The sequence below is a fragment of the Siphateles boraxobius genome, unplaced genomic scaffold, assembly GCF_051911475.1.
Source record: "Siphateles boraxobius isolate OS27281-9 unplaced genomic scaffold, OSU_SipBor_1 13, whole genome shotgun sequence".
NCBI classification, from domain to species: Eukaryota; Metazoa; Chordata; class Actinopteri; order Cypriniformes; family Leuciscidae; genus Siphateles; species Siphateles boraxobius.
Window position 1 is genome coordinate 7,083,127 of NW_027508733.1, and position 22,491 is coordinate 7,105,617.

The following is a 22,491-nucleotide window of genomic DNA, read 5'->3' on the forward strand; positions in this document are numbered from 1 at the left end:
ATAGTGACTCATAATATCTGCGCTCCATTGATAATGGCTTTTTATAGTTGTGGTGCACATGCTTAACTCAGAGTCAGTCAACTTAGAGTTGATTGAACTTACTCATTTCAGCTGTTCTGAAACCGAAAACTCAGAGTTTCCCATCTCAGGGTAAGTCAACTCAGAGTTCAAGTTTTAACTCAGAGTTGGTTGAACCTCCTTAGCCTATTGAAACGGGCCCCAGGATGAGCGTCGAAGAACCAAACAATCCAAGATCATGCCAAATCGCCAACAATCAAATCCAGCTAACTGAGATAGCGACGTACGAAAAACGGGCCCCAGATCCAAAAATCAATCCAAATAATCCAAATAATCTTTTCTAATTAATATAAGAAGACTATAATATAGCTACTATAATTAATAATAACAATATACTATAACTATTCTAAGTTGATATAATGTACAGCCAACAGCCCTAACACATATATGACTCAATAATGACAATGACAATGAGAGTTCTCTGACTCTCTGACACTACTACACCTGATTCTACTACTCCTGACAACAGCCACAAGGTGGCGCGAGTTTCGAACCCCCTTTATCCGGAATCGAAACTCAGACCGAACCGATGACGTATCCACACAAACCGAGGCCTCGTTTGTCATTAGTCACGTGATTTCACGTTAACAACACAAGCCTCGAATCGCTGCTTCATCTGGCACGCCCAATATTTCTCAACACAAGCTCCGACGCCTCGGTTCAAATCACTACCCTAATAGTAGCCATTATTGGGGAAGTGCGATGAGCGATTGAACAGAATCTGCATTAATTTTTCGGACGGAAGTGGTGAAAATGAGGCTCATCGAGAAGTGATACAAATGAAGCTTCTCGAAAAGTGATGAAAATGAGGCTTCTCTTTGTTTTGGTCTCAGTATGTGCATTATTGCACGATCAAGGTAATTCTCTCTTCTGGTCTAACGTAAACAAACAAAGAACGTGACGCAGTTTAAATTTGTTTTGTCCGGCTTTGCTTTATACTCGATATAAATGTTTTTTTGTTTTTATCACGCTCGCATTGTACAGTATATGTTGTGTCCGTGTATGATAAAACATTAATTAGATACACTATTTATTTGGGTCAACATAACGAAGGATGAACGTGACGCAGTTTCATTTTGTACCAGTTTAGTCACTCAAACTAGTCTATTTCTGAATTATTGCTGTTTAAAATAAATTGAAATGGAATGTTTATAAAAGTTTTTTTTGTTTGAAAATCATACAGGTAAAATATATTGAGGTGGTGATGGGGTGGCCTTTACCCAACATTCTGGGGTAGCCTAAAATGACTACTTTAAAGTAAATAAAAAGTAATAAAGTTTTGAATAATATTTTATAATATAAATACATTTATACTAGTTCAAAACAATCACTTTAGCCAAGTTTGTACTATTTTTTAAATCAATAAAATAATATTTTTTTGTGTAATAACCACTATTATTGAAATGTTCATTTTAAAAATACAGAAAAAATAGACGATCTTAAAAAGTAAAGATTATGAAAGTTCTTTTGCACTGCTTGAGGAAGATGACAATTAATACGGCTTTACAGGTCATAATAATAAAAAATGGCTTTACATTTTATAATTTATGATAATTTATTATAAAAAAAATAATACCATATTTTTAAATATGATGGTTTCATTATTGACTGAATCTAACCAGGGATGGATTTCCCAAAAACCTCTTAACGCTACAAGGTTTTAAGTTATACCTTAAAGGATTAGTTCACCTCAAAATGAAAATTTCCAAATAATTTACTCACCTCAATGCCATCCAAGATATCCATGTCTTTCTTTCCTCAGTGGAAGAGAAATTAAGTTTTTTTTGAGGAAAGCATTTCTGGATTTTTCTTCGAATAATGGACTTCAATGACAACCAACATTTTTAAGTCCAAATCAATGTAGTTTCAAAGGTTTTTGAAGTGCTTCAGCGAACTGTGCACAATCGCAGCTGATGATGAGGGTCTTATCTAGCAAAACGATAGGTCATTTAAAAAAAAAAATTATATATATATATATATTTTTTAAATACAATTGTTCGGATTGAGCTGAACTGCAACGCGCCGGGAACTACGTCATCACGTTGAAAGGTCACTGTCGATGACGCGGGCGCCAGCGGAAGTACCGCCCCACTGTTTACAAAGCGACCAATACAATTTGAACTATGCTCCTTCGCACAGTCGAGTGGGGTGGTACTTCCGCTGGCGCCAGCGACATCGCGAAAAGTATATATATATATATATATATTTTTTTTTTTTTTTTTGAAAATTACCTATTGTTTCGCGAGATAAGGCCCTCATCATCAGCTGCGATTGTGCACAGTCCGCTGAAGCACTTCAAAGACCTTTGAAACTACATTGATTTGGACTTAAAAATGTTGGTTGTCATTGAAGTCCATTATTCGAAGAAAAATCCAGAAACGTTTTCCTCAAAAAAAACTTAATTTCTCTTCCACTGAGGAAAGAAAGACATGGATATCTTGGATGGCATTGGGGTGAGTAAATTATTAGGAAATTTTCATTTTGAGGTGAACTAATCCTTTAAGTTGTACCTTATCGTTAATAGGCCTATGTGTTTCCCGAAAAGTTCTTAGTTAAGTATACCTAATGAAGTGTTTTCATGCAAAGAAAAAAAATTGCCATTAAACTAATTGTTGTTAGGTTTTTAATTATATTATTCAAAGGTATGCCAGCTGGCAAACCATTAGGCACTACTGGCCAAATCGCCATAGCAGCTGCATAATAACACCCTTGAAACTGGCCAAAACACCATATCAGCTGCATAGCAACACCCTTGAAACTGGCCAAAACACCATATCAGCTGCATAGCAACACCCTTGAAACTGGCCAAAACATCATATCAGCTGCATAGCAACACCTGTGAAACTGGCCAAAACACCATATCTGCTGCATAGCAACACCTGTGAAACTGGCCAAAACACCATATCAGCTGCATAGCAACACCCTTGAAACTGGCCCAAACACCATATCAGCTGCATAGCAACACCCTTGAAACTGGCCAAAACACCATAGCAGCTATTCTATAAACTCTTACTTTATCTACTCTAAGAAGATTCAACTTTATCAGCAAACCACGCCCAGTTCATATGTTAATTATTGTGCTTTTCGCCCCAACAGCAGGCGCGCCTTTTACCTCAAATACCATACATTTACATATTCTTCCTATATTGAAAAAAAAATGCTGATTTAATTAACTTGAAGAAAACTGAAGACCTTTGTCTCAAAATATATTCTGTAAATTTTGTTTCTCATTCACATCATTAACCTAAAGGTCTAACTTTTTTTTTTAAATAAATATTAGCCTATATGTGCCAAATCAGTTTTGAAGTGCTGTCACAGATCAGCCAGATATCTATAAATAGTGAGACATGGATGTTTTGGAAATATGGAAGGAAATTAATGACAAATGTATTTGAAACAAAAAAAAAGCTTGTAGAAAAAAATATGCTTTGCATTAACTGTGCTTGTATTTTTAGGGCTTGCATTTTTTATGGGCTGAAATTCAACATTGTTGTATATTTAAGTTGTGAACGTTTTAATTCAACACAAATTTTCATTATTAAAAATTAAATAATCCATATTCACCTTCAGACTTAATTTATAAAATATTAATTCTGTTTAAAAAATACAACCTATAAGACTATTAAACTAGCTGAAGATGACTAGCAGCTGATTATCAATGAGGAGATTATCAATCAGTCTATCTATCAATCTACTGCTATTCCTGCAGTCCCCGGATGTGAAATGTTAAATTTTCTGTCGAATTTGAACCACTGAATTTGTGAAAGCAAAATAAAGTGGACCGAAAATTGCCTGTTAAATATTAGAGGTTGTATTTTTAAACGGAAGGAATATTTTGGAAGTGAAGTCTGAAAGGTGAATATGGAGTATTGCATTTTTAATAATTATGTGTGCAAAATATTTTGTATTGAAATAGGTCATTCACAGCTGAAATATACAACCATGTTGAATTTTAGCCCATACAAATGCAAGCCCTAAAAATACAATGCATTAAAATGCAAGAATGGTTATTGCAATGCATATTTTTGCAAGTAGTTCAATTCAACAAGCTTTTTATTTCAAAAACATTTGTTATTAATTTTCTTTCATAAGGAAAGTGCTGCAATAAGTTTAAGTTGTGTCTAGTGGTTCAGAGGAGAATAAAAATAAATGCACCTTTAACTTTCAGAGTTTGGTGAAGTTTGCAACATATTCACATATTCTAACTTCCCGGAACAACTTGTGAACTAAACGTTGTTAAAACACAAATGACACCTCTTTCCAATCACAGTAACATAGGCAACAACGACCTATGTTTGCTCAAAACGAGCTTTATAAATTGACTTAGCCTCATTTTTTAATTAGATTTAGCCTACATTCGTTGGCAAAATTGCCATACGCGCCTATTGATGTTTCTGCCCACACTAATGTTGCGCTTCTGGCATCATTAAATCTTGGAGAGAAGATAATTCTAGATTCACGAGTGCACATGCAGGAGGACAAAGTTTGAGCACCCGCATGTCATTTCTGAGCGAGACGAGAGAGAGAGAGAGAGAGAGAGAGAGAGAGCGCGCGGAGTGCGCGTCCAGTTTTGGGCGAGAAGGGAATCCTGTGAGAGGAGAGATTCCTGCTCGAGCATTTGATGCACTCTCGACATTTGTCATTATAATAACGCCATAGAAACCACCTTAACTATTAACGTGAGAAGAAAGTCGTCTCTGAAAGTTGCAAATGTTTTTTTGTTTTGTTTTTCTTTGGTTAAAATTAATGCATGGTGAATATCGTGTTTTTCCGTATTGCTCGACCATTTCCGTGGGTGGAGCTCGAGCATCCACGGGATCGGCGCATGTTTGTTGGAAATATTTGACATCATTGTGGGCAGATCTTGAGGTTCATATCCAGTAGGCTATGTGAGGTGAAATCCTTGCTGGTAGCTGTGTTTACCGACTTTGGGTAAAATATCTGTACATTGCGTTGGTTGGTTATGTTCACAACATGATGGCAACACTAATAGGTTTGTTTTATTATATTTCTTTCTGTATTGTCATTTCAGGGAGGCTATGAATAATAATAATAATAATAATACCATCTGCAAAGTGCAAAACCCGAAAAATGTTACCACAAAATTAGTCAATAACTTTAATGTTATACAGTGAAATGCTATCAAATTCAGTTCAGACATCACTGCTCTCCTGCTGGTTACTATAGCACTTGTTTGAAAAAATTTTGCTTTTGCATAATTTTTGAGTGTTAACTTCACTGTGACACACTACTGCCATTATGGCATTGTATAACAGTTACGTTTATAAAGCACTTAAGTTTATATATATAAATGTAATTAAATAATTTTTTTTAAAATATATGCAAAAGCACATTTTACAAAACTAACTGGTGTAGTCTATAACCGTTAAAAGAGCAGTGATGCCTGAACTGAATTTTATGGCATTACACTGTAACATTGAAGTTATTGTCTTTTTTTTTTCTTTTAAAGTAACGCATTTCAGGTTTTGCACTTTATAGACAGTCCCTTCAGACTGGTCTCTCAGCCACCAAGAAGCATCTCGCTGCAGCCTGCGGTGGACATCCAAGTGTGATGTCAGAAGCCACACCCATGTCCATAGGTCATGTCAATCATAGTACTGATATCCTACACCAAACACTGATCCCTAAACCTACCCATGTCCATATTCATGTCAATCACAGTACTGATTGCCTACACCACACACTGATCCCTAAACCTACCCATCACTGTAACCTAACGCCTAAAAAACCCTTTTAATCTAGAACCTATACTGAAACCCACCTAAAACATACCCTACCTATTGGACATGGGAGTGGCGTCTGACATCACACTTGGATGTGGGTGGGGTTGGATGGCCACCGCATGGATGCAGCGAGCCCTACTTGGAGCCACCTGCTCATAGAGATAAATGTATTTTGTCGAGTGCGGAGGAATGCTTATTTTGAGGGAAATTATGAATAGACCTAGTAGGCTACATACGCTACTACGATTGGAAAGAGGTGTCGTGTGTGTTAACAACGTTTAGCTCACAATGTATTGATTTGGGAAGTTAGAATCTGTGAATAATATATTGCCAACTTTACTCCAGTGTGTAGTCCCATTGTACCATATAGAGATGCACCATATAGGGATGTATTTTGGCGCCGTAAGTAATCGGCCGACAGTGGCATTTTCGGTTTTTGGCCTAAAACATCAGAGCCATTGAGAGAGAGAAGTTTATTATTATAAACTCCGTAATCGGTAGGCCTACAGTGTAGACTGCTACACTAATTTGTGATCGCTTCAGCCCCCTTTAAAACTGGTATGAAACGGCGGCAAGCTGCGTCAAGCTTCGGCTCCTCTCCTTATGAGTCTGCATGGATTCAGTGCGTTTTTCAATCCGCAGGGGCGCCGAGCAGAGCGAATGTCAGAAGCAGAGTAGCCTACAATGTAGGGCTGGGTAAAAAATATTGATTTCTCGATTTTAAACTATTCTCATTTTTACGAATCAATATCTATTCTTAAATCCCAAGAATCGATTAGGCTAGTCATCCTGTTTTCAGTTGATGAATAAATAGAACATTGTAGGGCGCATCCCATCCAATAAATCGCAATAATTTTTGTGTTTTGTTACTATTGATATGAAACAAAGTTTCAGATTTCAAATTACGTCCATTTTCTCAGTACCGTTTTGGCGCTGTGTCGCTAAAGAGAATTGCAATTCTACAAAAATAAATAGTAACCACTTTTGTAGGCCTATTTGAAATAAAATAAAAAATAATAAATGTTGTGTTTGTGGTATACAGCTTTGCGGTGTCATAATTTACTACGGGGAGGCTACGACGCGCCCCCATGGGCTGCACAGTTATGAAGCACATACAAACACACACACACACTGCACTGTCTGGAAGGGATATAAGCGAATAACCTTTAATTTAGACCAACTAAAATCAGTATCTTTTCTTATATAAAATTGAACAGTTCTCTTTGCATGTGTCTCTCTCCATCACGCTGCTAAGTTCGTGTTTATATTTTGCTCTGAGGTAAAAAAACAACAACTTTTAAATACCTTTGTTAACTGACACCCTGCTGAGAGCGCCAAGATGAATGTGCTGCGCTTTTCTCTCAATAGCAAAACACACAACAAATCAACAAATATGACAGCGGAGAAAAAAATAGTAACAATGTGTTTGATCTGATCATATTTGGGTGTTTGCACCAGCTCTGCGATTCAGCACTCCTGTCACATCAGTTTATTTATACCACTTACAATATAGCATAGCCTATTGTTTTAAAGCCACAAACATCATAATAGGCCTACTGCAATTAAAACATATTCAAGAAAGATATGGGCTATTGTTTTAGCCTTATCAAAGGCCTCAGAGCATGGCCATGGGTTAATTTGTTACTCACTTCAATCCATCCCACACCCAACTAGGTTTGCTTCTTATTTATTAAGTCCAGGCAATTGGATGATGAAACATTGATTAAAATTAAGATACAATTTATACAAAACGAAATTCAAATTAAAGAAATGCTTTCTACAAAATAAATCTCAATGGAGTGGTCAAAATCATGTCTGAACCACTCCTTGTCTCCCCCGACATATTTCGCTTTCATGCTGTTCACTTCATAATCAACAGTGATGAAATAAAAAAACTAATATTATAGGCTAATATTAGTTCCAGAGATGTACAAAAAGTGCCCTGGCCTTGAATGACAAGGTAAGGAAAATAAGACTAAATCAAAATTAAATAACCAAGACTAGGTTGACCATGTGATTTTTCTCAGGAGATGTTTTGAGCATGTTTTACTTCAGACACCGGATTATCAGCAAACTGCAAGAGAACTGCTAGCTGGCTACTTAAAATAAACTAGCAATATATTCAGTCAGCATATTTGTATTTGATCTGTGTGAATTACAGAAATATAAGACTTGCTAGGCCTACTTTTAGCTACCAAGCAACCTTTCCACAAGATTGATTTTATTTTTGTGACTTGTGCATATCTTGATGAGAAATGATGTTGTGTGTGTGTGTGTGTGTGTGTGTGTGTGTGTGTGTGTGTGTGTGTGTGTGTGTGTGTGTGTGTGTGTGTGTGTGTGTGGTAGTAGTAAAGAGAGAGAATGGGAGAAGGAAGTGTGTGTGAGGTGGACCTGGTCACCACAGACTCAAATCTTCTCAGCTGTTACTGTCATATGCTGCACTGTCTCTTCATGTGCACATTATGTATGGCACATTGTATGGTTCACTCACTATATATCATAACAAGGTAATACAATGTGTAATCAAGTGATGACTGATTAACAGTAATGTAAATGCTAAATGTACTAATACCTGTTGATACTACAACAATGCAAAGTATATGCTCTTAACCTTGCAGTTTTTCACATATCATGTAATACTCAATTTCTCCATTTCTTTGTTGTTGGATACATTTTTGTCATTGGTTGTTGCGTTAAATCTCTAAATCTTACCCAGATACAATAGTGCTATTTTCTGATTGGCTATTGTGTAGCTCGACGAACAACACCAGAGGAGACGCGCTTGATTCCTGCCGGATCCACACCACAGTGAGAGCGGCGCGGCCAGAGTTTTGGGCGCTGCGGCATATTAAATATATTACAAATAGTTTTTCAGCGTGAGAAATACAATGTGTGGCGGGAGAGCGTGACAAAAGACCGAAATGAGTGACTGTCACGCTCAATGCGTGACACTTGAGAGCCCTGATTTAATAAGACAGTCACCTATCATCTGCAGGTCCTTTGTGAAACAGTGAACATGACGTGATTGCCCTTAACCAACATACGTTTAAGAACATAAAAAAATACTTCTAAACATCTACAACACGGTCTTTTACTAAGGTTACGTTAGCCAGAAATAAAGCAACGCTGGCTGACGACACTAAATCTTCAAATAGCAGATTTGTATCTTTTAAAAAAACACATTGCTGTAACTACAAACACATTGGCTACTACATTCACATGTCGGTGTATTATATAAATATTGTAAATCGATGCATTTATTGATTACAAATAACCAAAAAAAAAAAAACAGTTCTCTCTAAAACTTCCGGGAACAATCTGAACTCTATGCGAATCACGTGATTATTGGTCTTCCGTTGACGCAAAATAGGCTAACGTTACCAAAAAAAAACGAAATTCCTCCGCTTTTAGCACTTAGGTTTCACTCTTGAGAATTATTTTTTTGAAACTCTGTGGTCGAGCAGGTAAGTCTGTACACATGTGTCTTGACATTTTACCCTACACGTCAGATTGTCCCCACAGGGCATCCATTTTTAATGTTTATTATAAATACTTTTGCATTGTAGGTTTAGTGTAGGGGTATAGGTTTGGATGTTAATAAAGCTTCAAACCACATGGACATGATGCTGGAAGCGCAAATTGATCATTAGCCTTGTCGGATTATACTTCCTACAATTTTAACTGGAGGAGGTAACGTTAGCTAAATCTGTCAAGGCAGGATGAAGCGAAACACTTTGCCCTGCTCAGTGTTAGCTCCGTGTGTCCGCTTTTTCTGCTCATTCGCTCACGGCCCAAACGAACTGCACTCATGTAGGTTACTGCTCACTGGAGTCTGCTCAAATAATGTGCCGACATGAATCTAATTTAAATAAGAAATAAAATGAAAAATAAGTTATTTTCGGTTTAGTTTTTCGGGCCAAGTGCATCCCTAGTTGTACCCAAATATCCAAAATGGGTATTCATTATGAGATAATGAAAATACTTGGTTGTATGAATGCAAAAGCATACATATATGTATAGAGAAAGCGGGTGAAATATTAATCTGGATGTGTGGTTCTATGTTGTTGATTAACTTCCTTGAGACTCAGGTTTGATTGATGAGAGAATGTGCAAATCTTATGCTGTATCTTTGCATGTGTCATGAATTATATTCTGAATCCAGGCATTTTTGGCTCCTGAATCTTTGATCTAAAGTGAAAAGATTAACTTTTTTTTTCTTTCTTTTTTTTTTTTCAGGTGCATCTTCTGCTGATTCAGTTGAAGTGTCTGTGATGGAGGGAGATTCAGTTACTCTACACACTAATGCTAAAAAACAACAACAAGACAGAATTAAATGGTATTATAATGACACTCTCATCGCTCAGATCAATAGAGATCAGAGTAAAACCTGTACAGATGTTCGGTGTAATAATGACACTGAGAGATTCAGAGACAGACTGAAGCTGGATCATCAGACTGGATCTCTGACCATCACAAACATCACAGACACAGACTCTGGAGAATATAATCTACTGATCACCAGAGGCAACATCGACAGTGAAACGATCTACAGCGTTTCTGTCAAAGGTGAGGCAATTAACAAATGTTTAAATAAAGGTTTTATGTGTTTAATCACATAATATCACACCAGAACAGTTGAAATTAAATCTAAACTGTCTATCCACTGGCAAGCTGATAGTTTTAGCAGATCAATATCCTTATGGGCATCACTCTGAGTTTTATCCCTCTCTGTTCTGTTCCCATCCCCCTCTTTCTACCACTTCACTTCCTCATTATACTCATTGGGTTCCTAGTTAACCAGGAGTCCATAGTAAAAAAATAAATAAGAAAATTATAATTTAGACGCAAATGGAAAATTTCAGTGTCATATATGAAGAGAGTTTACAAACTGGCAGCCAGTTTAGTTAAAATGCTCAGGGTAATGTGCTGACACGAAGATGTATAAACTCAAGATGAATACTATATATATTATTATTTGAATTTGCCGGTAGACCTGCAAAAAGTGAATAACAGTAATCAACTAGATGTAATAAAGGCTTGAATAAGCATTTTTGCATCATACATAGAGAGAAATTATCTTATATGGTCAATATACCCAAGATGGGAAAAAGCTACTTCAAAAATGATTCTCAAATTCCACACCTGCATATGGGGAGATTGGGCAATCTTCTACAGTGAGTTTAGAGTTATTACCTGTAGTAACAGCACTTGAAGAGCTAACTAACACACAAAGTGATAAATTGATAATATATAATTTGTGTCAGGATTACTCATTAATCATACAGTAATAAAGTGGTATTTACCGTTAATAAACAGAAAGAAAAGGACACACATACTTATTCAGTCTCATTTGTAACTGTTTATTTTTTAATCACAGGAACGCACCAAACAACACTGGAACTTTAGTCCAGAAACCATGCACATTTAAATTTATATAAATTCTCATATGTTTACATCACATTTTCTTTAGAAAGCATTATGTTTACAATTTTTCCACCAAGTGATGTAATCTGATGATCTTTGAGCGCTCTCTCCAGTTCCAATATAGTGTTATCATTTAAGTCAGAGATATAGAGAGAGCTCCATGAAAAACCAGAGTTATGATGTGACATATGTAAGCAATAAGGTATGCGAGGCTGTGCTGTATCGTGAATAAGTCGCGTCTGAAGGTCGTTGTTTTGGCACAATGCGAAGCGGAGTGATACATAGAACCATAGAGTGAAGCGGTCATAGGCGTGTTTTATCGTGAATCAAACACAGCTATTGACCAATCAAAATCAAGGACTGTAACTAACCATTTATAAGCAGAGATAAAGATGGATATCAGGCAGTTTGGTATTGATAGATAAAATATGTAACCAAATAAATACACTATTGTGATAAATGATTTGTTTGATTTCATCAAGCGGTGTCTGTTATTTAGTATGTTTACTATGGTAATGTGTAGTCTTTTGCATCACATATAAATAATATATTTCGGCCTTAAACTGTGATCAGAATTCATATTGGATCACAAACAGATGTTATTTCAAAGACCCGCTGCTGACTGAAAGTGAGTTTTGAGCTGAAATGATTTTTAAAGTCTTTAATGCTGAAATGATTCACGGCACTGACCCTCAGATTGGTTTGTGTTTCAGGTGTTTCTGCTGTTGAACGAGATGAAGTGAAGAGAATGACAGTGAAGGAAGGAGAATCTGTTTCTTCAGATTTAGATGTCAAAAGAAACCCAAATGATGTCATGATGTGGCATTTTAATGACATTCTCATCGCTGAAATCACTGGAGATCAGAGTAAGATCTGTAAAGATGATCAGTGTAAAGAGAGATTCAGAGACAGACTGAAGCTGGATCATCAGACTGGATCTCTGACCATCACACACACCACAACTGAAGACTCTGGAGAATATACACTACAGATCAGCAGAAGCAGCCGTCGTCGTCGCCGCAGCATCAGCAGTGTAAAGAGCTTTGACGTTACTGTCATTGGTGAGTGTTATTTAATCATTTAGGAATTTGGCAGAGAAAACACCCTTACATTAAAATATAAAGAAAGATGGTATAGTTACATCTCTTTATTTTAGTCCCTTCTCACTGATGAAACGGTACTAATGACATCACTTTATGAAACAAGTGTTCACCTTTAAACAGAATCAGATTTAGATTGACTCTCTCAGACTGTCATTGTGTTAGTTATAGATCAATCTGACAGATTCACTCACACTAATGTCTTTTTCTCTTTCGCTGATCCAGGTTCAGGTCTGTCTTCAGGTGCTGTAGCAGGAATATGTGTTCCTGTTCTGCTGGTGTCTGTAGCTTCAGCTGTTGGTGTGATTTACTATCGCCACAGGAGCTCTAGAAAGGGTAAGCATCACATACAGATACTATTGAGAGGGAAACATCATCTTAATTGTGCAAAATTGTTGTTTCATTACGTGTGTGATTGTTTTTTCAAAGCAGGCGTGGAGGAAAAACAACTGAGAGCTTCTGTAGAAAGTCCCAACAAAGAGGTAAGATACTGAACTACTGTAGTTTGTCATTGTTACATCACATTCAGATCTGTATTTGATTTCACCTGCACTGACTAAATCATCCCATTAAGAACTAAACATTTCAAAAAGTCTAATTCAATACTAATACAGTCTAATTCACTAATTGATGACAGATGTGCACATTCCTTTTGCTCATTAACCTTCTGTGATTCATTGTTTTCTTCCAGATGGAGATTTTCTTACAGACAAAGATAGATGTCACGTGATATGAGAGGATCGTAACAGCTTCCACAACATTATTCCCATTAAATAATAGGAAACTGAGCGGAAACATGATGAAATGTTTTGCAGCCTTCTTGTTAATGATAAAGCACTTACTACCTGTTACAGGTGAAGAGGTGGATTCTGGAATCCTCTGGTGTTTCAATGTATATCGAATGAGTGATTATAATCAAGGAATAATCAATAGTGTTCCTTCTAAATATCACATGAGTTGTATGACTTTACTTCGTTATAAAAGTGTAAGGGTGGATTTCCTGCAGAGGTTCAGACTACAAGACTGCCGAATGACTAAAGAAACGTTGTCAGCAAGATGGTAGAAAACTACATTTCTTGTCTATTCCACCCACTGCCAATTATACCAACGACGGAAATAAGCACAGTTACAATAGCTTAATATGCGGGAGAGCGTTATAGAGTGACAATATTGTATTGCAATAGGTAGCACTTCAAAGTCAATACCAAATCAAAACTAGTTAGCACATTATTTGTAATTGAAAAGGTTTAATGACAAAATATGTTTATGGTTACACTTAAAGTAGTTACAAAATGGATGTATGAGATGATAATAACTTATATCATTTATTGTACCCAGCATATATGTAAAATGTTACCAGAGAGAGAGAGAGAGAGAAAGAAAAAAGAGGAGGTAAAGAGAGAGAGAGCCCCAAGAAAGAGAGCCAGAGCAACAGTTACAATCTTCTTTTATCCTTTCCCTGACCATGTGACTAAAACCCAAATGTGAGACAAACTGACCAATCAGAAAAATACAATACAGTAAAGCAAATGTCTGTGAAATGTTCTTTTCATGTATTCTTTAATGTCTGTATTTGAGTCTTGAAGCTGCCTTCTGCTGATGAAACTGCAAACTATCTTCAGTAAAATTTTTCTTCAATTAACTCTTGACTCCTGGTCTTCATTCATCATATCTGTTTCTGGGTTTTTAACTGTATTATCAACCTTACACTGGAAACAGATAATGTTAACTGTGACACTTATTTTCTAGGGTTTTAGTCTAAATGTCCTCTCATTATTTGTGTGAGGAACGTTACTGCAAGGATATTTCACCTATTGTAAGTAGGCTTATTAAACAGATATTTGATAAAAGTACTTATATTGTCATTTGCATCTTATAAACCAGATGTACATTTAATACAAGGCATGATTTATAGATGTAAAGCAGTTTGGTGGGTAATATTCAGTTTTCAGTAAAATTAAACCGTGATTTATTGGTATCACACATATTTTTACATTTGCGGGGTTGCTGTATGTAAAACAAACTGAAAAAGGCAACATAAGTTAAGAATAACTGAAAAAATGTGACTAACAAAGGAATGTAAAACGGAAGGCATTAAAGAATAAAATGAAATATTCAAGAATATTAATCGTTTTGGCCACCAGATGGCCCAATACACCAGATTCAGGTAAAGAACCTGAATAACTTTTACGACCCAATTCAGAGAGCATTGGTAAACAAAGCTTTGTTTCACATCACTAAACAATTAGACCACACATTTTTTTTCTTTACTGACTAAAACTCCAATATATTGCACAATATTTATGACGAGTTCTGTTTTCTCTTGTCATCCTCTTGCTGCTCTGACGTCATTGACCAGAAGAACAACAGCAGCCGCAGAAGCCACGCCCATCAGCGCAGTGACGACCAATCGCAGCACAGCTTCAACTGAATCACAACAGGGGGCTTGGACTTCTGAAAAACAAAACAAATGAGCAATCATAAAACATAAGAAGAAATGCAAGTAAATATTATCAAAATGATCTGTTGGAGGTAGGCCTGCTACGGTAGTCGGTTTTACGGGTGTTACACAGTGTTCAGTCAAAACACCGGTTTCATCACTTGCCCATCGAGAAAAAAAAATTTAAAAAAGTTTAAAGCGTTAAAAATATTTTACGCAATTGCGCAGGATCCGTTAAGTCCTGCCTTAAGGAGAGAGCCATTTTTAGTGGTGTCCGAAACCATAGTGGACGTTATTGAGTGCACTTATTCAATCCCACATTGCACTGCATTAACGAGTGTAGTACAGCTTAACGAGTGTAATGGAATAATGAGCTGTGTTTATTGCAGCCCTGAGAGGACTACACTCTATTTTTATAAACTCCTTTTCAGAGTACTTACATTTTAGATATGTATTGGTATATAAAGACAGTTTAAACAAATTTGGCAAAAAGTGTTTTAGAAACAAATTACCTACCCTACCTTTAACGCCGTTAATAACGCGTTTAACTGACAGCATTAGACGTTATGTACAATATATAATAATGTTAGGGCATTCCAATTTAAATAGCACACTTACAATAATAGGGAAAGCAATGTCACATAATCACATAATATGTGAGCAATGTCATGCTGAAGAAACAATACCTCATGTGATTCTTGAATGTATCAAGCATGAAGAAAGAAAGGAACAATATGATAGAATAAATGAAAAAAAGGGGGAATTCTAGAATTAAATTTTAAGGTTTTAATAAAATGTTCAAGTGAAATAAATAGTAAAGCTATCTTTGATTTCACAAGGGACACAGGGCTGATAAATGGAATATAAAAATCTGTTCCGCACTCCGGAGCAGAAGATGGCAGTAATGCATCTATTAGCTACAATGGTTGCCAGCCGCTGTTAAAAACCAAGAAGAAGAATTATAAAACATAATTGTGGTTTTCAACATGCTCAAAATGAAATAAAAATAAAATAAATCCAAAAAAATATCTGCACAATAATGCAAAAATATGTGATCCACAGAAGAAAACCTGTTTAGAAAGGCATGAGTAAATTATGACATAAACTCATTCATAATATCTGGCATCTTAAGTTGTCAATCTCAATACAATCAACAAATTAATTCAGTGAATGAATGTGAATAATATCATTAGTGGTGTGGTACCTGCACATGTGTGACAGAGTTGAGTTGAGTCTGGTTGTGAAGTAGACTGACCGTCCCGTTCTGTAATGATAAAGAAAGAAGAGAACGCATCAGTCTGATCTACAACAGAAGACAGAGATCAGCTCAGTAAATACACACATATATCATCAGTGCTGTGGTACCTGCACATGTGTGACAGAGTTGAGTGATGTCCAGATGTGTGGTCTGGTTGCTGATGGGATTGTTCAGCACACAGCTGTAGGTGTTTTTATCCTGATATTCCACCTCCAGAGGTAGAGAGAGACTGATGCTGAGATCACACACACTGATGCTGGACAATACACTCATTCCTGCGTACCAGGAGAGAGTCACATCACTCACATTCAACACTGATGAACACACCAGTGAACATGATGATGATGAAGATGATGAAGAACAGTGTGAAGAGTTACTGATGATGACAGGAACAGGCAGACGAGCTGAAATATGAATAAATATAAGCAACAATCCTACTTTGCATTCAGTGTGTTTAGTGTGATCACAGTTAGTGTTTCTGTGATCTCAAATTATAAATTGTCAGTATATACAAGTTTTAAATAAGAATATTTGAAGGACAGGACAAATGATCTCTCCTCACAATAGACAGAAACACTGAATGTTTTTGATGATCGTTTCGCTCCCCTTATCTCTAGTTTATAAACTCCAGTATGTTCAGTTGTGGTGTTTGTGATGATCAGAGATCCAGTTTGATGATCCAGTTTCAGTCTGTCTCTGAATGTCCCATCAGGAACATCATATGTGGAGAAGATGCCATCAGTTCGACTGATTTGAGCTATTAGAGAGTTTTCAGCTCCATATTTCCACATTATGTCTTTATCTTCATGGATTTCAGTAAGATCAGTGTTTAGAGTGACAGAATCTCCCTCCATCACTGACACTGAATCACCAAACACACCTGAAGAACAAACAGATGAAGATTTCTGTTGAATATAAATCCTGAAATTAGCTGTAGTTTGTAATCTTTAGATGTGAATATAAGAACAGAGGCAGAAACACAAAAGAGTCTCTGCTGATGCAGGAACAGGCTGCTGGAAAACATGAGACAAATAAGAATCTGATAGGAATAAAGTGTTTATTGCAACATCAGTCTGTCAGGCGTCAATGCTGACAGTGACAGTCCTGATGTTTAAAAACAAAAAGTGTTTTTTGGGCTGTCACCACACGTTCACCATAGAGGAAGGAGCAGAGTTGTGTGGAGGAGGGACAATCTCACTACAAGTTCAACAAAACTGAAGATCATCTATAATGACTGGACCATGGATTGTGTTTTTGCGTGAAGAATGCATTGTGTACCCAAGAGTCACGGGTGGCAAATGGCATCCTCAGAAAAAGCATTGCTACCCTAGAATTATCCTGGTAAAAAATATAAATTTAAGCAGTGTTTCCTGTACTTTCAGCAGTGGTGCTTCAGTGTGAAAAAGGTTGTGAAATGATGGCCAGAAATCGTCCAAAATTAAACACTTCTCTAATATGTATTATGAAAAAGTATGTTTGAATACATAGTATTCCAAAAACAGAAGGCAAAAAGTCCCTGGATGACATAAGGCCACAGAAGAGGATTTATGAATGACAGCGAAGCGACACAACTGTAGATCACATGACACTGACAACATGGTGGCTGTCGTCCAGATTACAATAATGACAGAAAAATAATCAGCTTCATTAAAGGTACACTATAGCTGAGTCCCAATTCAGAGGCTGCATCCTTCGAAGGCCGATTGCGTCACAGTCGTGCGACGACTGTCCCAATTCAAACACTCCTTCACATGCGGCCTCCAAATGTGTCTTTCGTTTGTGAAGAAAAAGTACATACTTTTGAGTGTGTAGCAGTAGAATAGACAAGCTTTGGCACACAGAGGAAGGCAGCATTTATCTTTCACTTCCTTTGATATCCAACAATCCTGTGCTTTCCAATGAGATTGGTCAGTTTAAATGTATGTTTTTGATCAACGTTTTCCACTTTGGGAAACCACTTTCATCTGTTGTTGCAGATTAAATATAACATTAAATAATTATTTTTTATCAGGTTAAATGTTGATTATTAGCAAAGTCCTTTTAGGCAAGTCATGCCACTCGGCCGCCATCTTGGCAACGCCTCCGGGCAGCTATTTCGGACTAACAAGACCAGGCTCCTATCTAAATGAATGAACAGAGAGTCAGAACTGCACTTTCACTGCTCACCAGGACATAAAAACTGCATGTATAGAAACAGCAGTAAAATATGACAAAATCGCTGAAAAAGTTTTATGACTTTGTCCCAAAATAAGGTTTAAAACGCCTTTCCCCCACAGGTTATACTTTTACTACGCATGCGCAAGGGTTCTCTCCCTCTCTGCCGTGCACGCGCTACACGGTTTGAAGCACAGTATGTGCGAGCTCTTGCTCGCTCTAGATTCCGGGAGATTTGAACTAATTTGAGGGAATCAGGGAGCCGCTATCAATTTGCGGTAGACTCCCCAAACTTCCGGGAGACTTGGGATGTCTGATATTTACACTGCATATAAAATCTGCCACCTTTTCAAACAGTAACGTATTTTTCCGCTGTCGCAAACCTCAACTGTGCGCATGCGTCAGTGGAACCAGACGATAGGCTTAAATGTTTCCCGGCTTGACTGTTAAAAGCAGACGATTGGCTTTCCAGCGGGAGGGGCGGGACATGTGCATACAACCGCCATCTTTAGCGTTACGGGTTTTCCCTATATAGTTGAATTGAGGATTGAGGAGTCTATATAAATTAACTCTGTTATTAATCACTCAAACCCCTTTATCTAAACCTCTCTACCTAACAGTTGGATGTGCACATCTGCCATGTTTGTAGTTTTTTTTTAACACTTTTTATTCTTGTTTGTAGATCTGAACTGAATCCTTCTCCAAAGCGCAACGGGTTGTGGGCAATATTAGCCATTAATGTGCATGGCATGGATATGTTTATTCCACTAGGGTTTGAAATTTGACTACTACATTTTTAAATTACCGGCCATTCAGAGCTTCGACTAGCCAAAAAAAAAGAAAAAAAGAAAGAAAGAAATAAACACCACCACTCAACAAACGGGTTCCACTTCCAGATTAACTTCACAACTTATACACATAATAAAGTTTGGGATTTCATACATTCATTTCTTGTTTAAACAAAATCCTGTCATCCAGCCATCTCCTCCTCTTTCTTCCTCATCCTTTTTTTTTTTTTTTTTTTATAATTATGTTTATTGAATTTTCTTAAAATACAAATATAACAAGACATCAACAAAAAAAAAAAAAACAAAAAAAAAAAAAAAACAGGATAGCTCAGATTTATATATAAAACAGGACCATACCATAATAAGGCAGATATATAAAAAGGAAAAAACAACAACATTTATATAATGTATAACATGTATAAAGTAACATTTCCAAAAGATGAAGAGAATGACATAAAAAAAAAAGGTTAAATGTCCAGAAAGTTACAGTTACAAAGTTACAATGTTCCTTGTAAAATAATAGGGCGAAGACAAGGTTCCAAAGCGTCCATATATGGAGTCCAGACTTTGTGAAACTGGCCTGTTTTCCCATGTAATACATAGGTAAGGCGCTCCAGGGGAATCAACTCAAAAATGATCTTGTGCCATCCTTTAAGGGATGGAGATTTATCACTGATCCAATTAAGTAAAACGTCTTTTTAAATTAAATCCAATTAAATGTCTGTGGTTAGGGGAAATATGGAGTCTATGAATGATTTTTAATTGTATTTCTCTTATTCGTGTACAAACAGATATTTTTTTCGCATTAGACCAAATGGCTTCCCATGTTCCATCGTCAATGTCAGTAGCTAACTCTTCTTCCCATTTAGTTTTAATACTCTGTGTATCAGCAGAAGAGATTGAACACACTGAACCATAAATCCTACCCAGAGACGTTTTTCCTGATGATAAAAATAATAACCTTTCAGTAGAAGAAATTTCACAACTTCTAACCAGTGTTACCTCCTCATCCTTTTTTACCAAAGGTGTGTTTTTGGTGGACAGATCAATACAGTACAAAGAACATAAAAAAATTTAAGATGTTGGAAAATAACAATGTCTTTTCTGTTAACCAAATGCTTTTTAATCTTCCCTTTTGCTTCAATATAAATGAACAAGCGCGCTGTTGTTGCGTAGTGACGAGTATGTTCAAGTAAGCCAGATATGCACAGATTCTGTGCAATACGCTGTTTAATATCATGATGACTCACAAACTGAGCCTTGCGCTAAATATTCGCAGATTTGGCTTACATGAACTTTGACAGTGTTACCCGCCAGTTATTTTATACCCACATTTGGCGAGAGTTAATTTCAAACACTGGATCCCACATTCCACCGCTCCCAAACTAATTGGTGCAACCGCCATCTTGGAACAGTCAGCCTGTCACGCACAGTAAGAATCAATGATGACATGCACAACAATCTGCAGCTTCTGGTTGTGAAACCGCCAAGATTTTAATTCCTGAAGAAATGGGATAACCTTTCACAGGTGAGAATGTGTTGGTGTTTTTATCTATTAACTCTATTATAAAAATATTTTTATACTATGGTAACTCTTTAATTTCGTGTTAGCTGACGCCTTCGTCTAGTAGGCTATTGTGTTAGTTTGCTAAATCATCTGCTGAAGTCTATTGCAGATATTCATAAATACATCTGACTAGTTGCAGTCTGTTTGTATTTCACAACCAAAAAAACTCTTTAGTGCCGTCTAAGTTATACGTTACTAATGGAAAATGTATTTTACTATAACAACAATATTAACATGATTTAATTAATAATAACATTTCAGAACTGTGCAACAACACTGACTTGATGATTATACTTTTCGACTGCCTGCAGAAGCTGTCATCATTTGCACATCAGATTCAACATTAATCATTTAATGTGATGGACAATGAGTAAAGCCATGAACTCTGAAATTATCGCAATACTTTTATTCTAAAATGTCGTTGCACAAGAGAAAATAATGCAAAAAGAGCAGAATTATTTTATTTCAGCTTAACTTGTGCATCTTTTATATAGGAATAACAGAAAATACAAATCCTCTGGCAGATTAAAAAAGCAGCCAATTGCTTTGTATTAAAACTAAAGCAAGATTTAATGTCTTAAAATAAATATAACTTACCAGCAATATGCCACATGTAGCACAAAATAAACAGATGAACCATCTTCAAATAACTGTGTTTGAAGTAAGAGAAACACTTGTGTGACAGACAGAATCTGAACTGACACAACAGTGTAAAACTGTGATATTAAGGTTGTGTTGCGTGTGTTTCCTCCACCACAGGATTTGAACACCACCCACATGTGTGAGTTACTCTTGCATGTGTTGTTCTTTCTCCAGGATGTGTTATTAGTGGCAGACAGTATTGTTTATTTTACAAGTTGTACCATTTATGTTCTATATTGTTTTCGATTATTAACCTGACCTCTGGCTATACTCTATTAGTGGTGCTTGTGAAGCAAAGCATCCCTATTGTTCTCTTGCACACTTATAAGTGGTGTTTGTCGTAGACCCATGGATGAGGTGTGCTTTGACTTTTATAAGCAATCAGGTGATGATGTTTGCATGCAAAAAATTGCACTTAACATGGTGATGAACTTTGGGTCATTGCTCTGAACGAGGGTTTTGTAGAAACCTGTGGGGTTTCCACATTTAAAGAGAATGGCAAGCTCTGTAAGAACAGACTTCACAGTTGGGTGTAAGTTGTAGCCCTGGGTTACAGGAACTGCCCAAATTTTCCCCATAGACATACTATGGTGAAGGACGGCCCATGAAACAGGAAGTGAGCACGTGTTTTTCCTACTATGGGAACTTGCATAGGAATATTGATCATAACTCTGGATCACATTATCATAGAGACATGAGGGTGGACTCATTTCACTCAGGCAACCAATCAGTCTCTCAGGATCATTGTGAAGCTATCAAGCCACTCCCTAACAACCATTTAGAGCACCCTAGCAACTGATCCCATAAACTACCATTATAAAGGCCCGGATGGATATGCAGCACACGAGTGTGAGTTTGACTCATGCAAACATTCAGTCTTAAATTTCTTCTTGGACACTCTGTATCAACACCCTAGCAACAAGTTCCATAGAGTTCCATTCAAATAGATCAAAATGAATATCTTTGGATAGAAATGTCATAGAAACATGAGAGTGGGCTTGTGTAGTATTGTGTAGTACTGTGTATCACATTCTCCTCAGAAAATCAGTTTTTGTTGTTTTTCCACACATAACTTTTGATGGATCAAAGAAAAAAATAGCAACTTATAGATTATAAATACTCTATTTTTCTGTAACGTAGAAGCTGTTAGTCCAGCCATCAGCTCAAACCACATCTCTGTTCAGCTGTAAATAGATCAGACCACTGCCGGTTTCACTTTGACTCACAATCTGAGCGGCTCCAGTGTCTTCTTTATTCAGTGAATCATCTACCATACGTTTCACTTTGCATGAAAAA

The 22,491-nt window shown here is 36.7% G+C and overlaps 2 protein-coding genes and 1 long non-coding RNA gene across 6 annotated transcripts in view; 2 read left to right on the forward strand and 1 right to left on the reverse strand.

Annotated features, from left to right (window-relative positions):
* The window catches only part of LOC143735396 (uncharacterized), a 271,580-nt gene that overhangs the window by 70,143 nt on the left and 178,946 nt on the right, over positions 1 to 22,491 (forward strand). The gene's annotated exons all lie outside the window — the stretch shown is intronic.
* LOC143735245 (uncharacterized) lies at positions 697 to 13,988 on the forward strand. Of its 4 annotated transcripts, none has more exons than XM_077225352.1 (6): positions 697 to 935; positions 10,059 to 10,388; positions 11,960 to 12,307; positions 12,572 to 12,682; positions 12,779 to 12,828; positions 13,038 to 13,988. In XM_077225352.1, exons 1-6 carry the CDS (start codon positions 878 to 880, stop codon positions 13,074 to 13,076), a joined length of 936 nt encoding a protein of 311 aa, XP_077081467.1. In that variant the 5' UTR covers positions 697 to 877; the 3' UTR covers positions 13,077 to 13,988. The 4 variants fall into 4 exon arrangements, with proteins under 4 accessions (XP_077081467.1, XP_077081465.1, XP_077081469.1 ...); XM_077225350.1 differs by having other exon boundaries at positions 717 to 935; positions 12,776 to 12,828; XM_077225354.1 differs by lacking the exon at positions 697 to 935 and adding an exon at positions 9,152 to 9,286.
* Positions 13,577 to 21,257, reverse strand: LOC143735281 (SLAM family member 5-like). The gene is made up of 5 exons (XM_077225409.1): positions 21,151 to 21,257; positions 16,607 to 16,924; positions 16,152 to 16,448; positions 15,991 to 16,050; positions 13,577 to 14,800 (listed from the first exon to the last, which is right to left on the reverse strand). The coding sequence occupies exons 1-5, from the start codon at positions 21,191 to 21,193 to the stop codon at positions 14,673 to 14,675; spliced, it is 846 nt and encodes a 281-aa protein (XP_077081524.1). The 5' UTR covers positions 21,194 to 21,257; the 3' UTR covers positions 13,577 to 14,672.